The sequence below is a fragment of the Ictalurus punctatus genome, chromosome 13, assembly GCF_001660625.3.
Source record: "Ictalurus punctatus breed USDA103 chromosome 13, Coco_2.0, whole genome shotgun sequence".
Classification (NCBI taxonomy): domain Eukaryota; kingdom Metazoa; phylum Chordata; class Actinopteri; order Siluriformes; family Ictaluridae; genus Ictalurus; species Ictalurus punctatus.
In genome coordinates, this window is record NC_030428.2 from 16,347,501 (window position 1) to 16,371,527 (window position 24,027).

Genomic DNA, 24,027 nt, shown 5'->3' on the forward strand with positions numbered 1-24,027 from the left:
TCCTGTGTTTATGGCTACTGCTTCTGAAAGCACACTGATTCAAATAACAACCAGCTGATCTTGATGTGATTTTTTTTTTATTTTTTTTTTTTATAAAAGATGTTCACAGTGGAAATGCTAAATATTTAATACAGATTGATTATGTAATCTTTAATAGAATGCATAAATGCTTGCACTGATATCACTTAACACTAAGCATCTAGTTCATTTCCATAGATCATAAATTCAAATAATTATTAATCATTTTACTCAGATCTACAATACTAATAGCTGATCATTGTGACTATAAATGTCTCTGAATGTCTCTTATGTTGTCTTTTCCTCAGAGGGAGTGCTGGACCATGCCGTGCTACTACAGGTGATCAAAGAACAGCAAGAGCAACAGAAGAGGTTGCTGGACCAACAGGAGAAACTCCTCGCTGTCATTGAGGAACAGCACAAAGAGATCCATCAGAAAAAGGATGAAGAGGAGGAACCCAAAGCTGCAGGTCAGTTGGAAGCCTTTTTCCCCTCGATAATTCCTGGGATTTCATTCTATAGGACTACATCTACTAAAAGCCTCAACACTAAGATGGTGTAAAAGAATGTTTTGAAAATGGACATAGCTTATGTATGTACAGTAGCATCCAAAAGTTTGAGACCACTAGTGAAAATGCTTCTGTTTTGCATTCTTTTCTAATTTAATACAATTATTATTACAAATTATATTATTGACAACAACTGGAGTGAAAGTTGCATGGAGAGTGAATAGTGATGAGTTTTCTGTTTCATCGTATGTGTGTTTTGTAATTTTGGGAGTGTAAAGCACTTAGGTCAACTTGTGTTGTTTTTAGATGTTCTATAGAAGTAAATGTTAATTGATTGAAAAGTAGAATATTTTAAATGTTTACATGAATTTGGTATTTGGTAATGTTATGAAATTGGGATTATTTGGTTTGTCACTTCTTCGCTTTAATGACAGTGTGCACTCGAGCTAGCATGGACACTCCAAGTTTGGATCAAAAACTTATGATCCATTTTAGATCAAATCCATCTGAGTGTCGTCTGAACACACACTTCAGTAGAAGAGATTAGGCATGAGGAAAATCTGACCTTTTGAACAAAGCCGTTAATATGGTCAATATCACACATTTGCTTACAATAGGGTAATTGTAAATATTCAACATTTATTTTTTGTTTTAAATATTTAAACATTCTTAAACCTTCTGTTCATTTCCAATTTTAAAAGAAAAAAAAAAATATCCCAGATTTTCAATGTGGTCGCAAACATGTGGAGCCCACTGTATGTGTGAATGCAGTACAATAAGTATCATATGCTGCATTTAGGTGATGCTGCAGTTGATGTGGGTGAAATAGTGCAGCACCAACATGACCCAGTGGATGAAGACAGGAAGGTGAAAACCCCAGAACAGAGCTCAGACCACCATCAAGAACCTGAGAAGCTCGCACCTGTAGCTGACGCTCAGAAGCAACAAGTGAAAGACCCGGTTCTCATCCCAGCACAAGATGAACCAAAACAGGAGAAACAGCCTTCACAAGTAGCAGTGCATGTAGATCTAGACTTGCAGAAAGACCTTGGGGCACGAGGGGTGCCATTACGCCAGCATCAGCCTGACCCTCCTAACGATAAGCAGAAAAGGCAAGGAGACCTTGAAGAACGTCAGCCAGAAGATATCGCAAAGGAGGAGGAGAGAGTAAGACAGAGGTTAGCCCAGCTTGAAGTTGAGAAAGAACGACTTGAAAAGGAAAGATTGGAGAAAGAGAGGCTCGAGAAGGAAACCTTGGAGAAAGAGAGGCTCGAAAAGGAAAGGTTGGAGAAAGAGAGGCTCGAGAAGGAAAGGTTGGAGAAAGAGAGGCTTGAAGAGGAAAGGTTGGAGAAAGAGAGGCTCGAGAAGGAAAGGTTGGAGAAAGAGAGGCTGGAAGCAGAGAGGTTGAAACAAGAGAAGGACAAGCTTGATCATGAACTTGTGAAGCAGGCTGAGAATGAGCAGAAGTTGATGGAAAAGAGGGAAAAACTGGTCCAGCTGCAGCAGATAATTGACAGTCGAGACACCAATCAGAATGAGGTCATCGATAAAAAGCATCAAGTACCTCAACCTCTGAAGAAAGGAGGCAGGGATTTAAAGGAGAATTTGGATCCTCAAGAAGAGGAGCTTCAGAAAGAACAGAAGAGCAGAGAGGAGGGAGTGATGGACCTGAGAAGGCGACGCAGGGCTCTGGGAGCTGAGGAGAGACGAGTGCCTGGACTGGAACCTCTGCTGGAGCTTGGAGGGTCAGACCTCCATGCAGCACTTGAGGCTCAGCTGCTGGCTGGAGCTGTGATCCATTCCCGCCAGATTAAACAGATTTCACACCAGCAAAACACAGATGAGTAGTTTTTCACCTAGCAGTATGCTGAAGACATAGACATGAACATATGCACGTGGTTCATTCATCTTATGCCCATAGGATAAAATGCTGGATCAGCCACTAAGTTTAAATCCAGGACTAACATTTATTCAAATTGTGTACATCCACACTGAAGGATATGTTTAATCTGCAGCTAGACAGTGTTGGGGTTTCGTTATTTCCTTATTTACTATTGTACTTTTGTAGCTTTCTTGGGGACTCTCCTCCCGAGATCTGCCTTTCTAAACAGCGAATTCTGCAATCTCTTATACACATTATAAAAACTAACCTGCAAGAATATCAAACCAACCACCAAAAATGGGCATGTTAAATATTTCTGTTTGCTTTATATAATAAGGATTAATGCCAAGGTGCCAGATTTGTTCGCCTGTATTGGAAATGTCCGTGCAAATAGTGTATTTTAACTCCCATTTGTTAAAATGCTGAAAAATGTCTGGTATCACATGGCTGACTTGTGTACATGGTCACTGGATATTCTATGGTCATCCTGAAGGTAAGTAGTGTTTGTTACAGTTCTCTTGAAATTTATTCGCAGCAGGTCAATTTTGAACCATTAAACTTCCAAAGTTTCCATAAACATCCCTAAAATGAGAAGTGTTCCTATACTTTCATTTGAATGAAAGCTGAGTGTGACGTCCAGTTTTGAGGGATTTTCTACAAAGTAAAGATTTCAAGTTTTAGTTGAAACTAGCCTAAATAGATGTATACACAAAGATGCCAGAATTCAGTAGCTGCAGGGACACGTTAGTCATGTTCTTTCTCTTCACATTCATTCCTCTGCTGTGTGGTTTGGGTGGCATTCAGTTATATCAATTCACTCAGACTGTGTCCATCAGTCCATTAATGTTGTGTTATTTATACGAGGTCAGGACTCGATCCATTTCTCGTATCGTTTGTGTTGCCAGGATTCCAGGTCTTTTGAGCTTACTTCTAATATCAGCTTAAGCTAAGCAAATTTAAAGGCTTAGTTAAAACCAAATGTGTATAAAATGTCTTTTGAAGATGTATACGATATGGCCAAAAGTATGTGGACACATGACCGTCATACCTATATGTGGTTCTTCCCCAAACTGTTGCCACATAGTTGGAAGCACACAACTGTATAGCATGTCTATGCATTACAATTTCTCTTCACTGGAACTAAGAGCCCCAAACATGTTCCAGCATGATAACGCCCCTGTACACAAAGCGAGTTCCTTTATGACATGGTTTGCCAAGTTTGGAGTGGAGGGACTCGAGCGGCCTGCACAGATCTCTGACCTCAACCCCACTGAAGACCTTGGGGATGAACTGGAATGACTACTGCACCCCAGGCCGCCTTATCCAACATCAATACTTGACTTCACTAATGCTCTTGTGACTGAATGAGCAAATCCCCACAGCCATGCTATACAAATATAGCGTAAAACCTTCTCAGAAGAGTTGAGGTTAATATAACTGCAAAAGGGGACCAAGTCTGGAATGGGATGTTTTCTCTCAGCTGTCAGTCGTGTCTGACTTTGATGCAAGTACAATAAGTGTGATGGCCTATTTATAAGCACATATAGGTGTGATGGTCAGGTCCACAAACCTTTGGCCATATGGTGTACATGAGTAATAGACTCAAGGACCAAACACTGTTAAAGAACCCAAGTTGCCAGCTTTTGTTTCTTGATTACATTATTTTTGGGTAATATATCTGGTCAGCATTTAATTGCTAACCAATATCATTCAACTCAGTTGGAGATAAAGACTAAAGACTTGAAGATAAAGCCTAAAGTTATTCCGTCTCATAGTGCTCCATTCAGTGATGAGCAGTAAGCAATGACCATATGTAAAACCTGCTTGGGGCTCAATCCATGATTTGAATATGAATGTTTGCAACTCAAGCACTTCGTTAATGCTTGTAGAAAGACAAAAGAAAATGAAGTTCACAAAAGCACAACTCCAAAAAAGTAATATTGTCCATGAAAGGTTTTATAGAAATGTTTATTTTTCTAGGCCTACCAGATTATAATTTATTATATATATTTTTAAAAAACTCCTTTTTGGAGTGACTGTGTTTAAAAAAGGTACAGAAGAGCTACACCAACTGGCAATAGTTAGTTCACACTTGTTGGTGGTTGTTTTTTTTTTTTTGTTTTTTTTTTTGGTTTGTTTGTTTGTTGTTTTTCGCTTGATTCGTGTCAATGTATAGATTTTTGTGTGTTTGTTGATCGTTCTCTTGTTCTACATTCCTGGCTCTTACCTAAAACTATTTAATGTGTCTTGTGGGTGTCACACATTTTGACAGTGAGTGTGTGACATTTTTGCATTTTCCATCTTTGCCTCTCTAGGTTTGTGGTTTGACTGTGTTGTTATAATTTTGTTTTTCTGGCCCATTTTAGGGTTCATTCTTTTAACAGTGCTCATATGTATTTAGTGTTCAGGTCTGCTAAAGCTTGTTACGCTGTTGTAAGTTCTATATCCTGTAAATTTATCAGATTGAACCTGCTGTTTCCGATGTTTGAGTATTGAAAACTTGTTTTGCAGAGGATATACACATGAATGACATACCATCTTCTCTCAGGTGGTAATAAAAATGTTAAATAAATGTTGTTTCAGCAATGAAGTTTATTTATGTTTACGGTTCAGTGCAGTGTATTTGTTAGGCATTGTAAAACATGCTTTATATGTCACATTATGATGTTTTATTATACTTATACCACAGCAATTCTCCAACAATTACATTTTTTGTTTATTAAACAATGACATGTCGTTATTTTTGTCTATTTAGTTAGATTTAATGTTGTGAAACCATAGCAAACATTATACATCTTTCTTTGTTAAAGAACACTTGAGAAATCTGTGTATTGTTAGGCTTAAAATATATCATATAGCTGTAATGCTTTGATAAATCATAGAATTATGTAAGAAACATTGTTTGTCCCACCTTCTTCTTCATGAAGAAAATTCAGAGACTGAAGCCTTGTAGGATTTAAATAATGTTGCTTCCCACAAGTTCACAAGAGCTATAATTAATTTGCTATATTGAATACATTTACAAACTTTACTCTTACTCATGATGTACTGATGCACGAGTCATTGAGTGGAACAAACGCTTCAAATTTCTCAGTGTTATATCCTATAACATCATTGTAAATGTATCTAAATATAATTTTAGTGCAATTTTTTGCTTTTTTGTTCCAATAATTGCACATAATGGCACAAAAAAAGACCTTCAAAAAATGTTCCCATGTAAGAAATTAATGTAGCGTTCACATTGTTTTGGGACATTATTATTGTGCCTCAGTAATGAAGGAAAACTGTAATAGTCGATATCTTGACAAATGAAAAGTGTAATTAATTAAATGAATCAGCTTCGTTCAACCATTAAACTTAATAAACTAAGTTTGGTAGCAAGTATTTTCACAGGGCCAGATCCTTTTAATTAACACCTTCTTACTCCACATGAAGACAAGTAATGTTTCAGTGCTGTGTTTTTCTAAACATACATCAAGCAGTGTTACACAGTACCCCAACTTTAGCTGTAAACATTTATAAAGCAGAGTCTGTTGTAAATTTTCTAATTGGCTGTTGGGATTGTATATTGGTCACAAGTCATTAGTGACTTGGACTTTATGGCCACCTCATCAATTAACATGTGGATAACAAGACTGTGGGTTCTTGAGCAGGGCGTCAGTAACACCAGTGCAGCCTAGGTTTCCATATGTGCAGACCTGTGTTGCGTGTGTGCTTTCAGGGTGTGTATGACATGAAGCTCATGGCAAAACATTAATCAAGCCTTTTATGTTTATCACCTGTTCTCACTGAGCCAGGATCAGTTCTTCAGAGCTCTATCTTTCTAAGGTGTCTCTTCACAACAGCTCTGAGATCAGGAGTGAAGGCCAGGTTGTACCACCCTTACTGCCGTAACACACCTCATTACTCATCCGGCCTGATTCTGCTTCTACAGCCACTCAAACTCCCCAGCACTCTCTCTCTCTCTAAAGCAAATGAATAGTCTGCTTTTGGCTCCCTCAAGTCTTTTATCCACATCTTGACCTAATCTATTAAATCACACTAGATAATAGAGAGAGAAAGAGTGTGTGGTAGAACAACCTATCCATACATTACTGCAGCAGCATAGAAAACCACACTGCAGGAAAATTTCCCTACACAACCACTTCTCACTGATCACACAAAACCTAAGCCATATAGATCATTTATTTTTATGCATCAATACAATAAGAACATTAGATTTTGAGATGCATGTCCATACACTATTCAGAAATTTAAATAACACGTCTCAGATGATGATGGTTACAAATATAATAATAATTTAAAAAAAAAAAAAAAACACCTCATTAACAGCAGGGAAGCAGTTTGATCTGAAGTGCAGGTTATTCTCTGTGTGGAGTTTCATATGTTCTCCCTGTGTCCATATGGATTTCCTCTGGTTTCCTTCCGCTGTCCAAAAACATGCTCTGGTGCACTGGCTTTGCTAAACTGCACCCCATTTGAATGTGTGTGCATCAAATAAAGGCTTAAAATCCACCTTGACCAGGATAAAGCACTTAGTGAAGATGAGTGAATGAACGGATCAACAGCAAGTATTTATCCAACAAAGTAGTATGTCCAGGCTTGAATTCTTCCTCTACTTCAACCCCTGATTTGCCTGCAAAGAAAATTTAATTCATTAGAATTCTGATTAAAATTAATCTTCAGTTGTGCTTTATGTCACTTAGGGAGATACACACACATTTTATATATATTAATTATATTATATTATATATTATATTATATTATATACACACACACAAACACCCACACAGTGCCCTCCATTAATATTAGCACAGCTACATCAGCACAAGTTGTTTGGAAGGGTTTCAAGAAAAAAGCCTGTACTCTCATCCAAAAACAAACTCAAGAGTCTTCAGTTTGCCAGACACTACTGGAACTTCAAATGCGATCGGGTTCTATGGTCAGATGAAACCAAAATAGAGCTTTTTGGCAATAAACACCAGAGGTTGTTTTGGCACACACAGAGAGGTAGCCATATGGAAAAGTACCTCATGCCCACGGTTAAATATGGGGGTGGCTCTTTAATGTTTTGTGGCTGTTTTTCTGCCAGAGGACCTGGACATTTTTTTTTTTACAGATATTAAATGAAAACCTGACTGCCTCTTCAAGAAAGCTTAAAATGGGCCGTGGTTGGATCTTCCAGCAGGACAATGATCCAAAACATACATCAATATCAACACAAAAATGGTTTACTGAACACAAAATCAAGGTCCTACCATGACCATCCCAGTCCCCTGACTTGAAACCCATAGAAAACCTGTGGGGCGAACTGAAGAGGAGAGTCCATCAGCGTGGACCTCGAAATGTGAAGGATCTGGAGAGATTCTGTATGGAGGAATGGTCTCAGATCCCTTGCCATGTATTCTCCAACCTCATCGGGTATTATAGGAGAAGACTCAGAGCTGTTATCTTGGCAAAGGGAGGTAGCTAAAAGGGTGCCAATAATTGTTGCACACCTATATTTAACACACACACACATATATATATATATATATATATATATATATATATATATATATATATATATATATATGGATTTTTAAGTTTGCAATTGTTTGATATCCATGAGAGCAGAGTATTTTTTTGAAATTTTTTTAAACAAAATATCAAAATGTTACACAATAACAACAATTTTTCACAGCCGTCTTTGCTCATATTTACCAAGGGTGCCAATATAAGTGGAGGGAACTGTACACACACACACACTAATCAACCATAACATTAAAACCACTAAAAGGTGACATGACTAACATTGATTATCCTGTTACAATGGCATCTGTCAAGGGATGCTAAATATTAGTCATAGTTCATGTGTTGGAAGCAGGAAAAATGGGCAAGTGTAAGGATCTGAGTGAACAAGGACCAAATTGTGCTGGCTAAACGACTGGCTCAGAGCATCTCCAAAACGGCAGGTTTGGAAGTAGGTCAGTAAGTTATTAAGTATAGCAGTATAACTAACAGCGTTTATGAAGCAGGTCTTCAGAGCTTCAAACTCTTTGAGGCACAAATCTTTCTTCAGCTCCTGTTTGCCTGATGTAGTGGATACCACACATTTACCATAAGCAGCTGCCTACAACACAAAGAGTTCAGAGAAGCACAGTGAGGTTACACATCTAAAGGTTTTCATTTCGACTTTGGTATTTAGTCGATGAACTGTGTCTCCTGGTTTCAATTACCTCTACTGAGCACCGGGCTAACAGCTCAGGGAATCTCCTCATCCGTTCCCGGCTACTGGTCCAAACGTTTCTCCCTGACATGACTGGTAACACGCGAAGGTCCCGCCTCCTACACTGCGATTGGCTGATAATTCATACTCAAAAGCATATCACCAATCGGAAAATATGTTAGCCATGACGTCTCTAATTCTGCAGTAGACGCTATGCTACAGCATTAACCAAAGTGAGCTGACTAACTGCATGCTATGTTTGATTAATAATAATGATTCACAATTGTATTGCGATTAAATCGATAACGAATTTACATAGTGTCTTTACAAAGGTGAAAATCGTCACAAAAATGTTTTTTTTTTTTTTATCACAAAGTATATGAGCCTACAAACAAAATCTGAAAGACATAACCCTCTACAAGAGCAGCGCCATATTGTGACCCCTGACCCAGTGACGTACTTCAGGATTGGCTTAATGCTTTCTTCAAGTGCTCCTCAGATTCTCGGATGCCATAGTTACTATGGCAGAGTACCTAAATGTGAAGCTGTAATTGTGAGGGTTTCTTTTTTTTTGGTCAACTCCGCCGCTAGTTAACTAGTTCATTTATATGAAATATTTCGGTATTCTTGGCATCGTGTTTGAGTTTACTGTTAAAATGTGCAACAGCAGTTACAGATATAAGTCGGTGAGTATGGCATCAATAACCCACATAGAAAACTGACACTGCATTTGCTCTACTATGATGCGAGTGTGAAGGATAGTAACCAGTCAAAAATTATTTCTGAGAATCATATCACTTGTTACAGTGATAACTTTTAGGTCAGGAATTCGAATACAAAAACTTTTAGAGCACTTGAAGGGAGCATTATTGTCCTACCCGGATTCAGACAAATCCCACCTCCTGCGCTATGATTGGTTTATAATAAACTCTCGCAAAACCTGACCTATAGTGTGAATCAGAATTACTAACCAATCCTAGCACAGAAAGTGAGACTTGTGTGAATACGGGTGGGAAAACACTGGGTTCCCTTCTGAGTCTGGTTTCCCTCGAGGTTTCTTCCTCATGGAGTTTTCCCTCGCCACCGGCTTGCTCAAAATGGATAAATTCACATATTTAAAATCTGTATCCTGTGCTTATGTTTCTGTAAAGCTGCTTTGAGACAATGTCCATTGCAAAAAGCTCTATACAAATACAATTGAATTGAATTCGTCATAAGCGATTGCTCAAGTTCCTTAACGACCCGCCCCTTTGAATTAACTTCTGTTTGCTTATTGGTCAGCTCTGATGCGGACGTAAAAACGTCGGACCAATGAAATGCAATACAGGAGAAGCGTAGCTGTGAGTGTGGTGTGACAGTGCACGGTGATTCGGCCTGACCCAGACAGCAATGATACACAGACACTGGAACAACCCGAGAGCGGTAACAAATGGCTACATTAATGGAGCGATTGGGTTTCTTGCAAAAAGTAGGTGTTATACATTGTAATTCATGTGGAAATGTAGTTGAAACAAGTTTGTGTTTTGCCTGGAAATGTTTTATGTAAGGTGTTTATCCATAGGTAAGTAGCTAGCACGCTCCTGATGTAGATATGAAGGTTTCCCTGTCCAGGCCAGTTCATTATACTAAACTTTAAACTCTAAGGTGTGTTAGATTGGATGAGAAAGCTGTGTGTGGTTTTTTCTGACCCTCTTGTGTTTCTTCAGATGCCGACTCTTATGAAGGCGACAGCAGATGACGAAGCGCCCTGTCCTGGATACCTCTTTGAGGAAATTAGCAGTATCCTTTTCCAGCAATGTTGTAGAGCTGTGTTTACAATAACTGCTTTCAAATAAAGCTCTTAACTTTCAAAACATCCCAGAAATTTCCCATGAGTCACCGGGCTGCTGCCAGTGTCTTCTTGAATACCTTCTGGAGCGGCTGCAGGTTGAGTCCTGTCATGTCAAACTGAAGGTGAGGGGAAGCCCTCATGGTCAAGCAGGGCTGGGTGATACAGTTAAAAATGTATCACGATATAATGTTTCATATCATTCAGTATTGATAAATTTAAATCTTTTTTTTTTTTTTAAACAGGGACGTGTAGGGAAAAAAGGTTTGCATTTAACCATTTTTTTTTTTTTTTTTTTTTTTTTTAAATTTACCCACTTTATTAAAAAATAATAATTTTATCTTTAAAAGTCAAAAACAACCTATAATTTTAACATATTTTGTATGTTTTATGAAGATTAAGTAAGTGTTAAAGAAACTCTTGAACTTAATAAATAAAATGTGTGCAATGTAAAAGGCAAACTTTAACAGAGATCAACATCACATTATAGCACTCTTGGTGCTCTGGTTTGTGCTCAGCCTGTTAGCATAGTTAGCCTAGTTAATCTAGCCTTGTATTATACTTCCAGATTAACACTTATTTTCGGATAACGATGCGGTCCGCGTCTGACGAGTCGAGGTCCTGCTCTAAGAACTCTGATTGTCCTCCCCAGAACTGCCATTTTAACAGAAAACACCCGCTGTTCAGAGTCACACGCATTGTGTACACGTGCGGAGTATTGCGTGCGTGCACTACAAGTCTCTCGCAGCTCGTTTCTCCGTACTTGGCTGGGACAGTTTTTTTGCAAAGCTTTTTCTGCTGTGTCCCATGAGCACGAAGAATACGCCAAAGTCTGTCGCTGTGGATGCTGTCAAAAGCTTTTTCAAAATCCACAAAGTTGATGTTTAATTGCCTTTTCCATTCTGTGCACTGTTCAATGATGTTCCGTGGAGCAAATATCTGGTCAATGCATCCATCCTCTGTTCTTTCGGAATCCGGATTGTTTTTCTGAGGCAGTCGATGAACACGTTTTCTGAGTTGTTTATCGACTGCCTGTGAGATTCGATGGATTAATAATCTTTGTCAGGAATTGGCTTGAGGTAGACAGAAGAGTGATTCCTTGCCAGTTGTTCAGGGTGCCTTTCTTTGGCATCTTTATAATGACACCTTTTTGTCCAGTCATCTGGAATATTCTTTCCCTCCCAAATGGCAGTAAAAAGTGGCTGTAGTGCTTGTGCTGTGAACCCTGGATCTGTCTTGAAGAGTTCTGCTTTGAGGTTGTATTGTCCTGGGTTTTTTTTCATTTTTGAGGTGTCTCTTAGCTGTGAGGAAATCAGCACTTTACATGGGCAGGAATAACAGCCACGATTCAATGGTCTTTCCCAGCCGATAACTCCATGATTTGTTTGTCAGCTTTCTAAAGCATGCTTTTTTTTCCTGTTCTGTTCTCTGTCCAAGGTTTTGAAAATCCTGCTGCATCTCTCTGGCCACAGTCCTCCACACTTTGTCACAGAGCTGAGGCGAAATGCCACATTCATCCAGGAAGTAACAGGTAAGGAGTTTCCACATGCATCTAAAACCATTCTGCATATGAACGCATACATACATTTTTTCTACAGTGTAAAGATTTTCAATAGGAGAATCTTTGAGAAATGTTGCTTTATCGACAACATCAGTCTGGATTACTCTTTTACATATTTAGTTTTCGAGCTTCAACTTCCCTTAAGTTACAGCTACAGAATCAGAATGTTTTCTTTAATTTATTTATTTATTTTTTATATAAATTCTCCCAAGTGGCACAAAAAAGCTTACCCTTACCATTCAGAGATCACAAGTTTGAATCCTGAAGATGCCACAGGAATCCAAGGCCGGGAGCCAAGAGAGCAGAATTGGGCATGCTCACAGGGACACTAGCGAATCGTATGCATCTGTGAGCTCATGAATGTGGAAGAGGGCAAATAGCACTCCAAGTGACGCACCATGAGCACCGGTAGGAAAGGTGCAGTTGGCTAGCTTCACATGTCTCGGAGGAAGCACGTGTTCACCTTACCCTAGTTGGTAGCTGTTGCATGATGGGTGGGAGATGGCTGGTGGGTGGGAATTGGCAAGTAACCATCTAGGGAGAAAAAACAAAACAAAAAAAGAATAGCAGCAAATATGTTGTCGTTGGTGTCTTCCAGTGTACAGTGGTCCTCCAGACTCTATTCATGGCAATGCACTCTTTCAGAAAGTCCGGGTCTCAGCACAGGTGAGATATTGAACCTTGCTTCTTTCAATATTTTCTGGTTTCCAGATCGTTCCTCGTAGTGTCTAAATGGGAAAATAATCACATCCGTCTACACTATTTCCAGATGCCCCTGGTCCCTGGAATCCTTTAATGCACTCCACAGACTTGAATTGTTTGCACTAATCTTGACTAGAGATGACCTGTTATATTGTCCTTGATCTCTTCTCTATAGGAATTGGCTAGTGTGCTCTTCGGTGACATGATGTCCACAGGGTCTGGTGTGTCTCCACCTCTAGGTATGCGAGTAAGAGTTTGTGATGTATCGTTATTGCTACTTCGCCCTTTTCCAACCTAGTAGTTACAGTTACAATCCGAGTGTACAGTATGTATGCACTTCAAATGTTTGCCAACACACAGTACAGTAAGAAGCATCGTTATACATGTAAACAAACAGGCATTATTATTCAGGATTTAGTGTGGTACGTTGTAGTGTTACTGCCTCAGAGCTCCAGTTTAGGTTTCCTCTGGGTTCTCCAGTTTCCTCCTACCTCACAAAAACATGTTGGTAGGTTGATTGGTGATTCTAAATTGCCATGTTTGTGATTCCCTGGCATCCCATCTGGGACACATTCCTGCCTTGGGCCCAGTGTTACTGGCACAGGCCTGGATCCACCGTGACTCTGACCAGGATAAAGTATTAACTAAAGATGAATTAATGAATACTCAGGAATTATTTTCACTGAATGCTGAAAATCTGTAAATTGTAGATGTCATTTTCCCATCCTATGACTTTTTCGATGTGTCCCTTTAAGCGCTGAGATGTTCCATTAGCAAGAGAAAAGTAATTATGACTTTAGTGTTAAATCTTGGTCAAATGTCACTTTTTACACAGTGGATTATTATTATTATTATTATTTTTTACAGGAATGGGATCAGAGTGTCTCCTCCAATCAGGGATGCTGGGATTTGGAAATAGCCCAGTGAGAAAATCATCCAGTAAGACAGATTCAGTTCAGTTTTGTGATGCACACCCAAGATTGCTCTCTTTTTTTTTTTTTTTTTTTTTTTTTTTTTTTCCCATTTCATTTTCAATTTATACAGTCTCTTGGCTTCTTCTCCGTAAGGTACTCTGGGTATTTTGGATAAGATTCAGAAGGCTGCAGAGGTGGTGGCCAGCGCTGTTCTTCCCCCAACAGAGCACGCTGGTATTCGACTCCATGATAATCATTACCGGGCTGTGGTGGCACCCTCTGCTGTTGTGGAGGTTGCAGTGCCCGCCTGCACTTACAGTGTCCCTTCACGCAGCCGCAAGGGTATGCAGATGAGCGGTGTTTATGCTCTGTGGGAGGGGTTTTCAACTCAAATTTGTGAAGGTCCTGCTACATAAAAGTACTTGCTTATAGTTTGTGTGTGTGTTTTTTTTTCTTTTTCTTTTCAAGTACCCAGTTTGATTCGTTGAAATACTTCGCAGGTCTGCACCTGGACTGTGGTCTACCAGTTGATGGCCCTGTTTTATGTGGAAAAATTGCAACAGTATAAAACCCTGAATAATGTAAATGGAACTTGAAATAAAGTATAATCAAAGGGCCATTTCTTGGATAAATATTGTAGTTGTAGTGCATGTAAGGTGGATAGATGGATGGATCGAAGTGTGCTTGTGTGTGTGTGACCGTCATGTCATTTAGTATTTATTCTCCTTGCAGACTATTGCACACAAATTTTAGATCAATTTAATTCCTTACAGTTTTTATAAGTTGATACAGTTTACTACATGGTAAATCATTTTCTCTGAATTAGCTGTTGCGTTAATGATTGTTTATTTCCTGTCTCTTAGCCTCTCGCAGGTGCCCCGGGAAGGCGAGTGGAGGTTGGGAGGAAACAGGCAGTGGCCACAGCTCCTCTCACGACTCCTCTTTTGAGAACGAGCAAATCATTCACGCATCACTGAGAGGAAGCAGTAAGTCAGGAGACACAGGCAGCCATTCGGGGGCGAGCCGAGAGAGCGGAGACAGCGTGTCAGAACGGTAAAGCAGGTGGATTTCTAAAAAGCCAGATCACTGTACAGCTTAAGAGTGATAAAGTAATGCTGTATATATGGGATGAGAAATGTTTACCCCAATTATGTTTGGTAGTAATGTATAAAGGCTAATAGGAGTTGCTTGTATATTGTGCAAGAGAGATTGTGTTCACTGGCACTTATTCATCTGTAGCTAAATTGCGATTTCATCCCAACCCCCCCAGATTAAGATTGAAAATCATTTAGAGTTAAAATCAGTCATTTATAATTCAGCACAACTGTTGTAATATTGTATGAAATTTGGTTTCTGTTGTGGGGGGCTCAGTGGCTTAATGGTTAGCACATCTGCCTCGCACCTCCAAGGTTGGGGGGGTTTGATTCCTGCCACCTCCTTGTGTGCGTGGCGTTTGCATGTGCTGCCTGTGCTTCGGGGTTTCTTATGGTACTCTGGTTTCCTCCCCAAGTACAAAGACATGTGTTGTAGGTTGATTAGAGTTTCCAAATTGTCTGGGTGTTAAGTTCCCTGTTCCCGCCAGCCTCCGTGCAATTCTGTGTAGAATAAGTGGTACAGAAAATGGATGGATGGTTTCTGTTGTGCTCCAGGTTCTGTAAAGGGGGGGGGGGGGGTGTGTGTGTGACCCTCCAATAATATACAACCAATCAGGATAGGCAGTGTATCTACTTGCCTTTCTGAAGGCATGGATTTATGTGAATCTTGGGTTTCCACCAAAATCAACCTTAATCAATATTCAATAATTAAGGAGAATTAATACATCTCTTCCAAATTGATGTTAAACTTCAGTAATTCTTTCTAAATCTTTATTTGCCGCATCTTTAGATTCAGATCTGTTCGACTGAGATGCCACTCGGATGTCACCATGTTCGAAAGTTGTTTCATTCTGGCTGTTCTTTCTCAGTGTGGATGCTGTACAGCTGGGAGACTGTGGCCAGGAGATGGCACTGATCAGCAGACTGACCACTGGATCTAAAATCTTCCTGTCCAGAGAAGAGAGCCACTGTTTCATCAAAGAGTAAGTGTTCATGTGGAAACAGGAAGCTCAGTCTACATGTGGAAATCATTACATGTTTTCCTGTCTTGAGAAAAGTACTGAAAAATGTGTTTACTCAAATTCACTGAATAGACATTTAAAGGCTGATGTTGGGAAAAACTTTAAATCTCTGGTCAAATGTGCTTGTGAATGAAGTTGTAAATCTCTAGAATTCCTCCTTTAATTGATAGTGGTACTCTGAAGGGAAGAACTTGTGGTTATTTAACAAAAATAGTTGTGTGACTGAGCTCAAACAAGGATTTCCCAAAACATTTGGAAAGTGATTGCTTTTTTCTGTATTGCACATGTTTTTGAAACCGTATTAGAACAGCTTTGTTTGGACTGTAACATGTCGTGAATTTGTCATATCGTTGCATATTTTGACATTTGTCCTTTGACCTCTGTTTGCAGTCTTTTCTCAGTACAGGAAAACTTTATGTTGGAAAGTGATTGTTTAACATTATCATATCTCAGGCAAATCCCTCAATGATCTTTCTCTAGGTGTTCTACTTTAAACTGTGAAGTTGTGGTAGAACTTCTCTGTCACAAACTACAGGACCCCTCACAGACCACCCAAATGGTATGGTTATTTTGTGATCGATCACTTCTAACCTGAAAAGTGTCAGATTTAAACATGCTGTTACTTTGAGCACATCCTCAGCTGCTGTATGTGACCGTTCACTCTGGTTCTTGCTTGAAGAAATAGCTAATGTATAATCTCTTGTATGTAAAACCTTTCACATTGCAATCTTATTTCTCCAGAGGGCACTATGTGGTCTGGCATGCCTGATGTGTACAGATCTGCTATCTTTAGAGCAGATCTTCAGTGTTACACATGTACGCCTCACCCAGTTGAGTAAGGGCACAGCAGGACCTGTAACAAACAAGGCAACCAAGGTAAGGTAAAGGAGGAAGTATACAAGGGAATATTCTGTTCAAATAATCAGTTGTGTGTAAATAAATGCAACAAGGACTTTGATGCCTTTCTGTCTGTCTAGCTTCTTAGGCAGTTTGAAGCTCTATTGGGTACTTCCATGGAAGTAACGAAGGGTGACATTGCTACGGTTCCAGAATCATCCACTACTTCACGTTCAGATCAGCCACAAAATCCAACCCTCACTAATCCTCTTCTCTCAGCACCACTGGATGCTGCTGTAAAGAAACCTCCATCCATAAGTGATATACAGGCTCCCTCTGCTGAACAAGAAGACCAGGATGAAGTTTGTACCGATTCTGTAGAAGGGAGCAAACAAAAAGAGCCGACTGTTTTGGAAAACAAAGCCAGAACCACAGACCCTTGTGAGAGCTCTGAGCTGTCTGTAAACCATCCCAGACTGTCACTGTTTAGTGGAATGGAGCTGATAAACAGAGGGAAACCAGTGTGTCTGGTTGAGCCTGTTCTCGTAGAACCAGAGCCCCAGACTGGAGCGGAAACCTTTGAAAGCATTGACATGGTTATGGAGAAGAGCTCTGAAAGAACAGCAGAGCCTTCTTCATCCTCTAGTTGTGAACCGGTTTCTGCCTTCTCCTTCCTCAACCTCTGACCTGGTGTTGGCTGTTATTTTGTTTAGATGACCATTTGATGTAGATTGCAATTTTATTGATAGTGAATATGACTAGAATGGAATAATATGGGTGAAGTCTGCAAAATTTAAGCCTGCACCAGGTGCATGAAGGTACGAAAACGCCATTAACGAATTGTCCAGTCTTGTACTTCACAAGCAATTATGCATAGTTAGGATTAAAAGTGATGTCCACTCAAGGGCAGATCATAGATATTATTATTATTATTATTATTATTATTATTATTATATGGTTACTCAAATCAAAAGATTGATAATGTTCGTATACTAGGATACAGAATGTTGTCGTCCTGGGTATGCATAGTTAGTCAAGTGTGACACTGGTCTTTATGTAATATTTATGTGTCCAGATGCTGCTAATGGCTTATAACCAAGTCTAATGGGTCATATATTCATTGACTGACGTACTAGGTAGAAGGTTGCTGACAAACTGTGCATAGCAACAGGTGAGCTGCAGGTAGGTATAGTAGGGGTGTAACGATACGGCGTGTAATAATGTAGACTATTTGTCAGAAAATACCGCTCATCATGTGAGGGGTAATAAACATTTAAACTTAATCAAGCTGACACTACCTCCTCATTATCTCGAATCAGGAGGGTCTACATGGGTTTAAAAATAAATAAATAAAAATACCTCTCCTAAGCAAGCTGGTTTTTGAAAGCTAATACACTAGCATACTAAGCTTTACTGACTGAATCCATCTGGGCTGAAGAATCGCTGCGGTGCTTGGGAAGTTAATAGCAGCAGATATGAGAATACTCGGCATAGTGAAGAACGCAGGCTTCAGCGATGTGTTTGAGCTACAGCGAGTGATGACTGACAGCATGACTAGAAAGGCACTTCAAGAGCTTGACGAGTGTTATTTAATTACCCATGATTCATTTTGTAACACTCTAATGCATGGCTTTTGTTTAATTATATGGTTCACATAATGACCATTTAAGTTTAGGTACCTATATAATGTTGAAAGTTTGAATCAGTTGAAAACGGAAAGATAAGGTACATGAACAGGCAACGTTTGTTTTTGTATTTCTGAAAATGTAACGTATCAGGACACTGCTGTACCGAATTGGAATTCTGTGCATCATTACACCCCTACTAAATGTATATTAGGTTTACCTAAGAAAATGGCCAAACACTTTCAGTATTCTGTATTCCTCAAGTTGTTCAGTGGCTAGCATGGCCCCGGGTTCGATCCTGAGCTCAGGTTACTGTGTGGCGTTTCGTCTGTTCTTACCATGTCCATTGTAGGTTTATTCCAGGTTCTCAGTTTTCTTCTCACCTCTGAAAAATCATGCCCGTAGGTGTTTTGGCTAAAGATGAACTGCCCTTAGGTGTGAATGTGTGTGTGTGTGTGTGTGTATGTGGTGGTCCAGGGTCTATCCCTGCTGCATGCCCAGTGATCCTGGGACAGGCTCTGGAGCCACTGCAACCATGACCAGGATCAGCAGTTACTGAAAGCGAGTGAGAGAATCCCGAGACCAGACATTTATCACAGTTCTTGCCGTCTGCTCTCAGTCTATTAATCATAACAAAATGTACAGTCATTTAAGTACTTGAGTGTTTTGTTGATGAGCGAAAACTGATAGATGTACCTCAGGATTATTTTCCTCCAGTGTTTACCTTGCCTGACACATATTGTGTCTCTTTACAAGTAATTTAATGATAATTTTATTTTTTGCACTATGAGGTTATTCCTCAAGGCTACTTAAGTCTTCCAATAATTTCAAGCCTTTAAAAAATGATCACACACATTAAAATGCAAAATCCTTTCAATATATGATCGTTTCGCCAATAATTAGATGAATGAAATTCTCTACATGTGGTTTGCAAACTGCTGTGTATTCATGTGTGTGTATGTGTGTGAGATATGGATCTGCAATTAGACATCTCAGAAAATACACTGTATTAATCATATCTTCAATTATAGATAGACACCAAACACAATAAAATTATTTATAAACTTTTATTGTTGATATTGTACGAAGATCATTTGAGAAAATATCCATTTATAAACTGTAAATGTGTTCACTGTTAAGTACATTTCTAAATACAAAACATGAATGATAAGGTGATTATCATCAAAACTGATAGTCTTACACTGTAGCTCTCAAGCTTTTTGAGCTTCAACCCTCTCAAAAACAATTCGAAAACATAGGCTGGGGATCGTGCACCTCTCTCTGAATGTGTTTCCCTGGAGACACATTTCTTCACACTCAAGTGTCGTAGGGATTGTAGTCTACTCCTGTTTTGCTGCTTAAGTGCACATTCCATGTGTCCAAATAAATATAATGTTCGTTCATTTTAGAGCTGTTTTGCCCTCTGATTTTGTGAGGAAGCATTTCAGAACATACAACACTGCATACTTGTGTTTTATTTTTGACTCTGGATTGGGGATGTTCAAAAAGCACATATGGGTTTGATGGTCAAGTCCACAAACATTTGTGTACCTTTAAGAGACAAGTTTGAACACACATTTAATATCATAGGAAAAGTAATTCTCAAAAATATGTTCTTAAATATACAGGCATGTGGACTTTTCTCAAAAGCCACCATGCAACCCCCAGGTCGAGAACCGCTGGTCCATCACCTGGATGTACTGCAGTGTCTCAGTGCAAGTTAACAGCTATATCGGCACCCTTATTGTACACACTCTCGAACAAACAGTTAAGTCGGAAGCTCGCGTATGACCTCAGGCCAAGATACTAAAACCAAAGATACTAAAACCATTCCAGACCTTTTATGACTAAGTGATGGTGGTACTGGGGCTCTAGGCGGCTATTTTAGGAGAAGACTAATTTTAGACCATGGTGTCTTCCTGTGTTCCTATGAAACGGCTGACTCATATGCAGAAAAGCCAATAGGAAAACATTCCTTTCAGGCTGTGCAAATTATTCTGTGGGTTAAAATTATATTGTCATCTTAGTCTGAATACACTTCAATTAAAAGTCACAAAATCTCTTGTTACCTCCACTAATAAAAGTGCCTGAAGAAATGTACTTTACAACATACCTGAGTTAAACAATAATCAGATAATTAAATAGACATTCTGCTAATATTAAGCACTTATGTCACATTAGTTTGTACTAAGCAACAGGCAAATTGAAAAAGATTGAGGGTAATAATATACACGTGGCACATATCTGTACTATAGTTAGCAACTTGCCACCTATCTGAGCTTCTGGCACATGGGGAAGAAATCACAAAGCCTGCGTCCCCCCCTATATACACAAGATAAAACTAAGCTAACTGAATGATTTTTAAATCAAATAGAAACAAATGCAACACAATTACCCTAAGGTCCTATGTATATGGATTAGAACTGGTAATATAACTACTGTTAAGTCATTATGCATTAATGCTCCCATGTGCTTAAACCATCTTTGTGATCCCAGAAGTCTTTAGGAAGAAGAAAGTAAAAATGCATAATTTCTATGTGCACCTTTTCCACTTCGTTCACTACTCAGCACAAGGTACACTAATAACACACATCCTCTTACTTAATATGACTATTATTTAGCATGTAGCACCATGTACATCTGCAAGGATCAGTATTAGGGATTTACATGTAATGATCATATTGCATGTCTGAGATATTTCTTTTATATTGTAGCACCCAAGTAGCGATCTAAACGAACCCTGACACTGATGATGAAAATGGAAAAGCGCTCTGAAAAGGGGCACCAAAGCAATTGATCCAAAGTGAAGAGAGATTCACGGTGTGCCATTGATATAAATTTCTGTTGTGAAAGATTCCCTGTGCACTGTTCTTTCTGCCATTAGATGGCAGATGATCAAGTTGCTCCTGGCTGGCCACGAGTTTGCAGGCTGTTGAAGTGGGCTTCTCTAAGGATGCGGTTGATATGATGGTAAGAGTCGTCAGATTCACCAAACTGACTGGAGGTGCTAGGGCTACAGGAATCCTCTAAGACACACCTTCCATTTTGCTCTACAGACTGGGAGCCAGCTCCTGTCAGCTTCTCTGGACTGCTAATGCAGCTGCTATCACTACTTGAAGACTGTTAAAAACAGAAAAAATACATCCTTCAAAAATGTGGACAAAGATTGCATACTTTTTGCATGCTTTATTATTGAATAAAGCAAGGAAAAACTGATCAGTATCCTCACCTCAGAGTCCCAAACATCACGGGCTAGTTCAGAAAAGAAAGGATGACCTGGAAACCTCTTAGCTTGAGGCAGAAGCTGCTCTTCCTCAGCATCACAGCTGTGATGCCGTTTCCTGTTAGGAGAAGATGATGCCCATTTGCAGTGGTCATTGGAGTAATTCACATTAACATTTTACATCATGGCACCTCAAGGTCCGGTTAAAGGAATAGTGACGTGCTTTTTCTATGGCATACTGTATGTAGCGTATGTGTGATGGCTACAACGGCCAAAAAGTTCAACTTGTTTCCCCTGAACAGAGAAAAGAATGGAAAACTAGTTTACTCTTGACACATATATAATGGGAGTCTAAAGCAGGCAGGTAAAAGTAAGGAATAAAACACTTCCAGATGTGCGGTTCAAGGAAAAAATTATTATAATGATTACAATTTTTCATTTATTAATGAACAGCACACTGAACTTTTTACCTAGTTATAGTTACGTTTTTAATGTTGTGGAAAGTCCCAGAAACAATTTAGTTCCGCTTACCACTTACGTTATAGAAGCTATAACCAGTCCTCCCTGTGGTGGAAACCTTACTGACAGTTACAAGGAGCTGACATCAGAGACTTCCTCCATAACTGTCTCATTACACTACTTACAGCTTCACAAGACCACCAGTTAATTAATATATATATATATATATATATATATATATATATATATATATATATATATATATATATATATATATATATATATATACACACACATACACACTTTTTTTGTGCTAAACAACAACACATTTTGAATCTGTTAATCTTTGTATTTAATCTATTAATCTTAACATTCCACAAGAACTGCTTTGAATACCGAAGTGCATTTCCAGCCTAATCTCTATCTATTGCTTTTGCGATGTATGTGTGATAACCATGGTCAAAAATTTCAACTTTTTTCCCAGAACGGAGAAAAGAATGGAAAACCATTCCAGACACATATAATGGAAGTCTAAAGCAGGCGGTCAAAAAAGAGGAATAAAACACTTTAGAATGTGCTGTTAAAGGAAAATGACTACTACGATGACCTTCCTGTCATGGAAACCTTACTGACCATTACAAGGTGCTGCAAGGTGAGACTCCTTCCAGAAATGTTAAATAAATGTCTCCTTACAGAAAGCGTCACAAGACCAAAAATTATACACGTTTTAAATCTGTTAATCTTTGTATGTAATCTTACATTCCACAAGAAGTGCTTTGGCAAGACGTTCTCATGTCTTTCTCATGCGCTATCCTTCACTGTTAAGGTGTCATGGCTGTAGCTTTGAATCTGTGTTATAAAGCACGTATTATTCTGGTGGTGACAGATGCTGTGGACAGACTATCCCTTTAACTATATGCCTCATAACAATGAGAAGAATCACTGCTGCGTTAATATTCCCATCAGTTCAAATTTATTCACACAAGAGCTCATGGCTATTAGTTTTATTATCCACTGCAGGACTACGACTCAGCTAGTTTAACAAGAATCAATTTGACCTTAATAAGGGCTCAGGACGACTCAAACACTGGTGTCACTGAACACTAACTTTTAGGGATTGAATGTCTAATAATAGTCAACTGAAGCACCAGGAGTGTTATAGTGTATTCATTCTCTCTCTCTCTCTCTCTCTCTCTCTCTCTCTCTCTCTCTCTCACACACACACACACACACACACGTATCATGTACGGTGCTGGACGTCTGGATCTGCAGATATATACAGCAAACAAACAAACAAAAAAATCATAAAAGAGATATAAGATGAAGTGAAAGTCTTACCTGCTTTCTGGTGGCATGGGTAAGCCGTGCATTAGAGAGTCAGCCCGTGGGGAGGGAGGATATCGTCTTCACCGAGGAGTGCGGTTTCTCTGTGACTATATAGTCAGGGAACTAACCACACATTCACTTCCTATGATTAACCTTGCAGACTATAGTCGATTGAATATAGTTCAGTCTATATCAATCTATCTTGTTAGCTAACTACTCCATAAACTCGATGTAATATGAATATTCACTTGTATGTAAATGTTGATGTGTCCGTTTCAGTTTCCCAACGCTTACTGTTCAGGATAGCTAGTGGATCTATATAAAGTGCACGAATTACTGTGGTTAAATGTAACTTTATTGACCTCCTGAATACACGTTTAAAGCGGCTATAAATAAACACCTTCAGCCTGGTCCATCTGAACATAAAATATTATACGCGTAATGTTTTTTGTTGTTGTTGTTTCTTTTCTTTTTTTTTTTTTCTTTCTTTCTTTTTAATCAGAGAGACCAACAGGTCAATGCAGAAAAGCAGTCAGGCCGTGCCTGGTGACTGTGAATGTCATTTTAACACAAGATAACCGTGATTTGGTAAGCACTATCAACTTAACTGTTTAGAAAAATAAACCCTAATATATACCACTTAACTGAACGCCTCGAAAGCAGGTTGCGTGACAACTATCATTTCTCTTCAGCTAAATTACACGGTGGAAACTTCCGGGTTCCGCGTCTGACATTTTAGTGACGTGCGTGTTGCGTGTAAAGACTTTAAAGCATTGGCATTGTATACTGTAAATTTTGATTGCGTGGAAATGTATCCAC

At 39.1% G+C, this 24,027-nt stretch overlaps 4 protein-coding genes across 9 annotated transcripts in view; 2 read left to right on the top strand and 2 right to left on the bottom strand.

Annotated features, from left to right (window-relative positions):
• slc38a10 (solute carrier family 38 member 10) overlaps positions 1-4,999 on the top strand; it is a 26,378-nt gene extending 21,379 nt beyond the window's left edge. For all 5 annotated transcript variants that reach the window (XM_017483324.3, XM_017483323.3, XM_017483326.3 and 2 more), the window contains 2 exons: positions 327-488; positions 1,327-4,999. In XM_017483324.3, the coding sequence (XP_017338813.2) occupies positions 327-488; positions 1,327-2,375 (1,211 nt within the window). In that variant the 3' untranslated portion in view covers positions 2,376-4,999. The remainder of the gene's footprint in view (positions 1-326; positions 489-1,326) is intronic.
• A 1,577-nt stretch (positions 5,000-6,576) lies between these two features.
• ndufaf8 (NADH:ubiquinone oxidoreductase complex assembly factor 8) lies at positions 6,577-9,386 on the bottom strand. Its single transcript, XM_017483322.3, has 3 exons — positions 8,628-9,386; positions 8,411-8,521; positions 6,577-7,045 (listed from the first exon to the last, which is right to left on the bottom strand). Exons 1-3 carry the CDS (start codon positions 8,706-8,708, stop codon positions 7,025-7,027), a joined length of 213 nt encoding a protein of 70 aa, XP_017338811.1. The 5' UTR covers positions 8,709-9,386; the 3' UTR covers positions 6,577-7,024.
• Positions 9,387-9,512: 126 nt separating this feature from the next.
• On the top strand, positions 9,513-19,268 carry tepsin (TEPSIN adaptor related protein complex 4 accessory protein). 2 transcript variants are annotated; one of them, XM_017483314.3, is made up of 13 exons: positions 9,513-10,085; positions 10,324-10,396; positions 10,479-10,570; positions 11,883-11,976; positions 12,605-12,672; positions 12,884-12,947; positions 13,576-13,647; positions 13,776-14,024; positions 14,486-14,675; positions 15,586-15,699; positions 16,219-16,297; positions 16,480-16,614; positions 16,716-19,268. In XM_017483314.3, the coding sequence occupies exons 1-13, from the start codon at positions 10,047-10,049 to the stop codon at positions 17,259-17,261; spliced, it is 1,815 nt and encodes a 604-aa protein (XP_017338803.1). In that variant the 5' UTR covers positions 9,513-10,046; the 3' UTR covers positions 17,262-19,268. The 2 variants fall into 2 exon arrangements, with proteins under 2 accessions (XP_017338803.1, XP_017338804.1); XM_017483315.3 differs by having other exon boundaries at positions 13,776-13,964.
• Positions 19,254-23,963, bottom strand: si:dkey-21c1.1 (uncharacterized protein LOC100150256 homolog). The gene is made up of 3 exons (XM_017483321.3): positions 23,221-23,963; positions 21,430-21,541; positions 19,254-21,320 (listed from the first exon to the last, which is right to left on the bottom strand). The coding sequence occupies exons 1-3, from the start codon at positions 23,250-23,252 to the stop codon at positions 21,096-21,098; spliced, it is 369 nt and encodes a 122-aa protein (XP_017338810.1). The 5' UTR covers positions 23,253-23,963; the 3' UTR covers positions 19,254-21,095.
• Between the last annotated feature and the right edge of the window lie 64 nt (positions 23,964-24,027).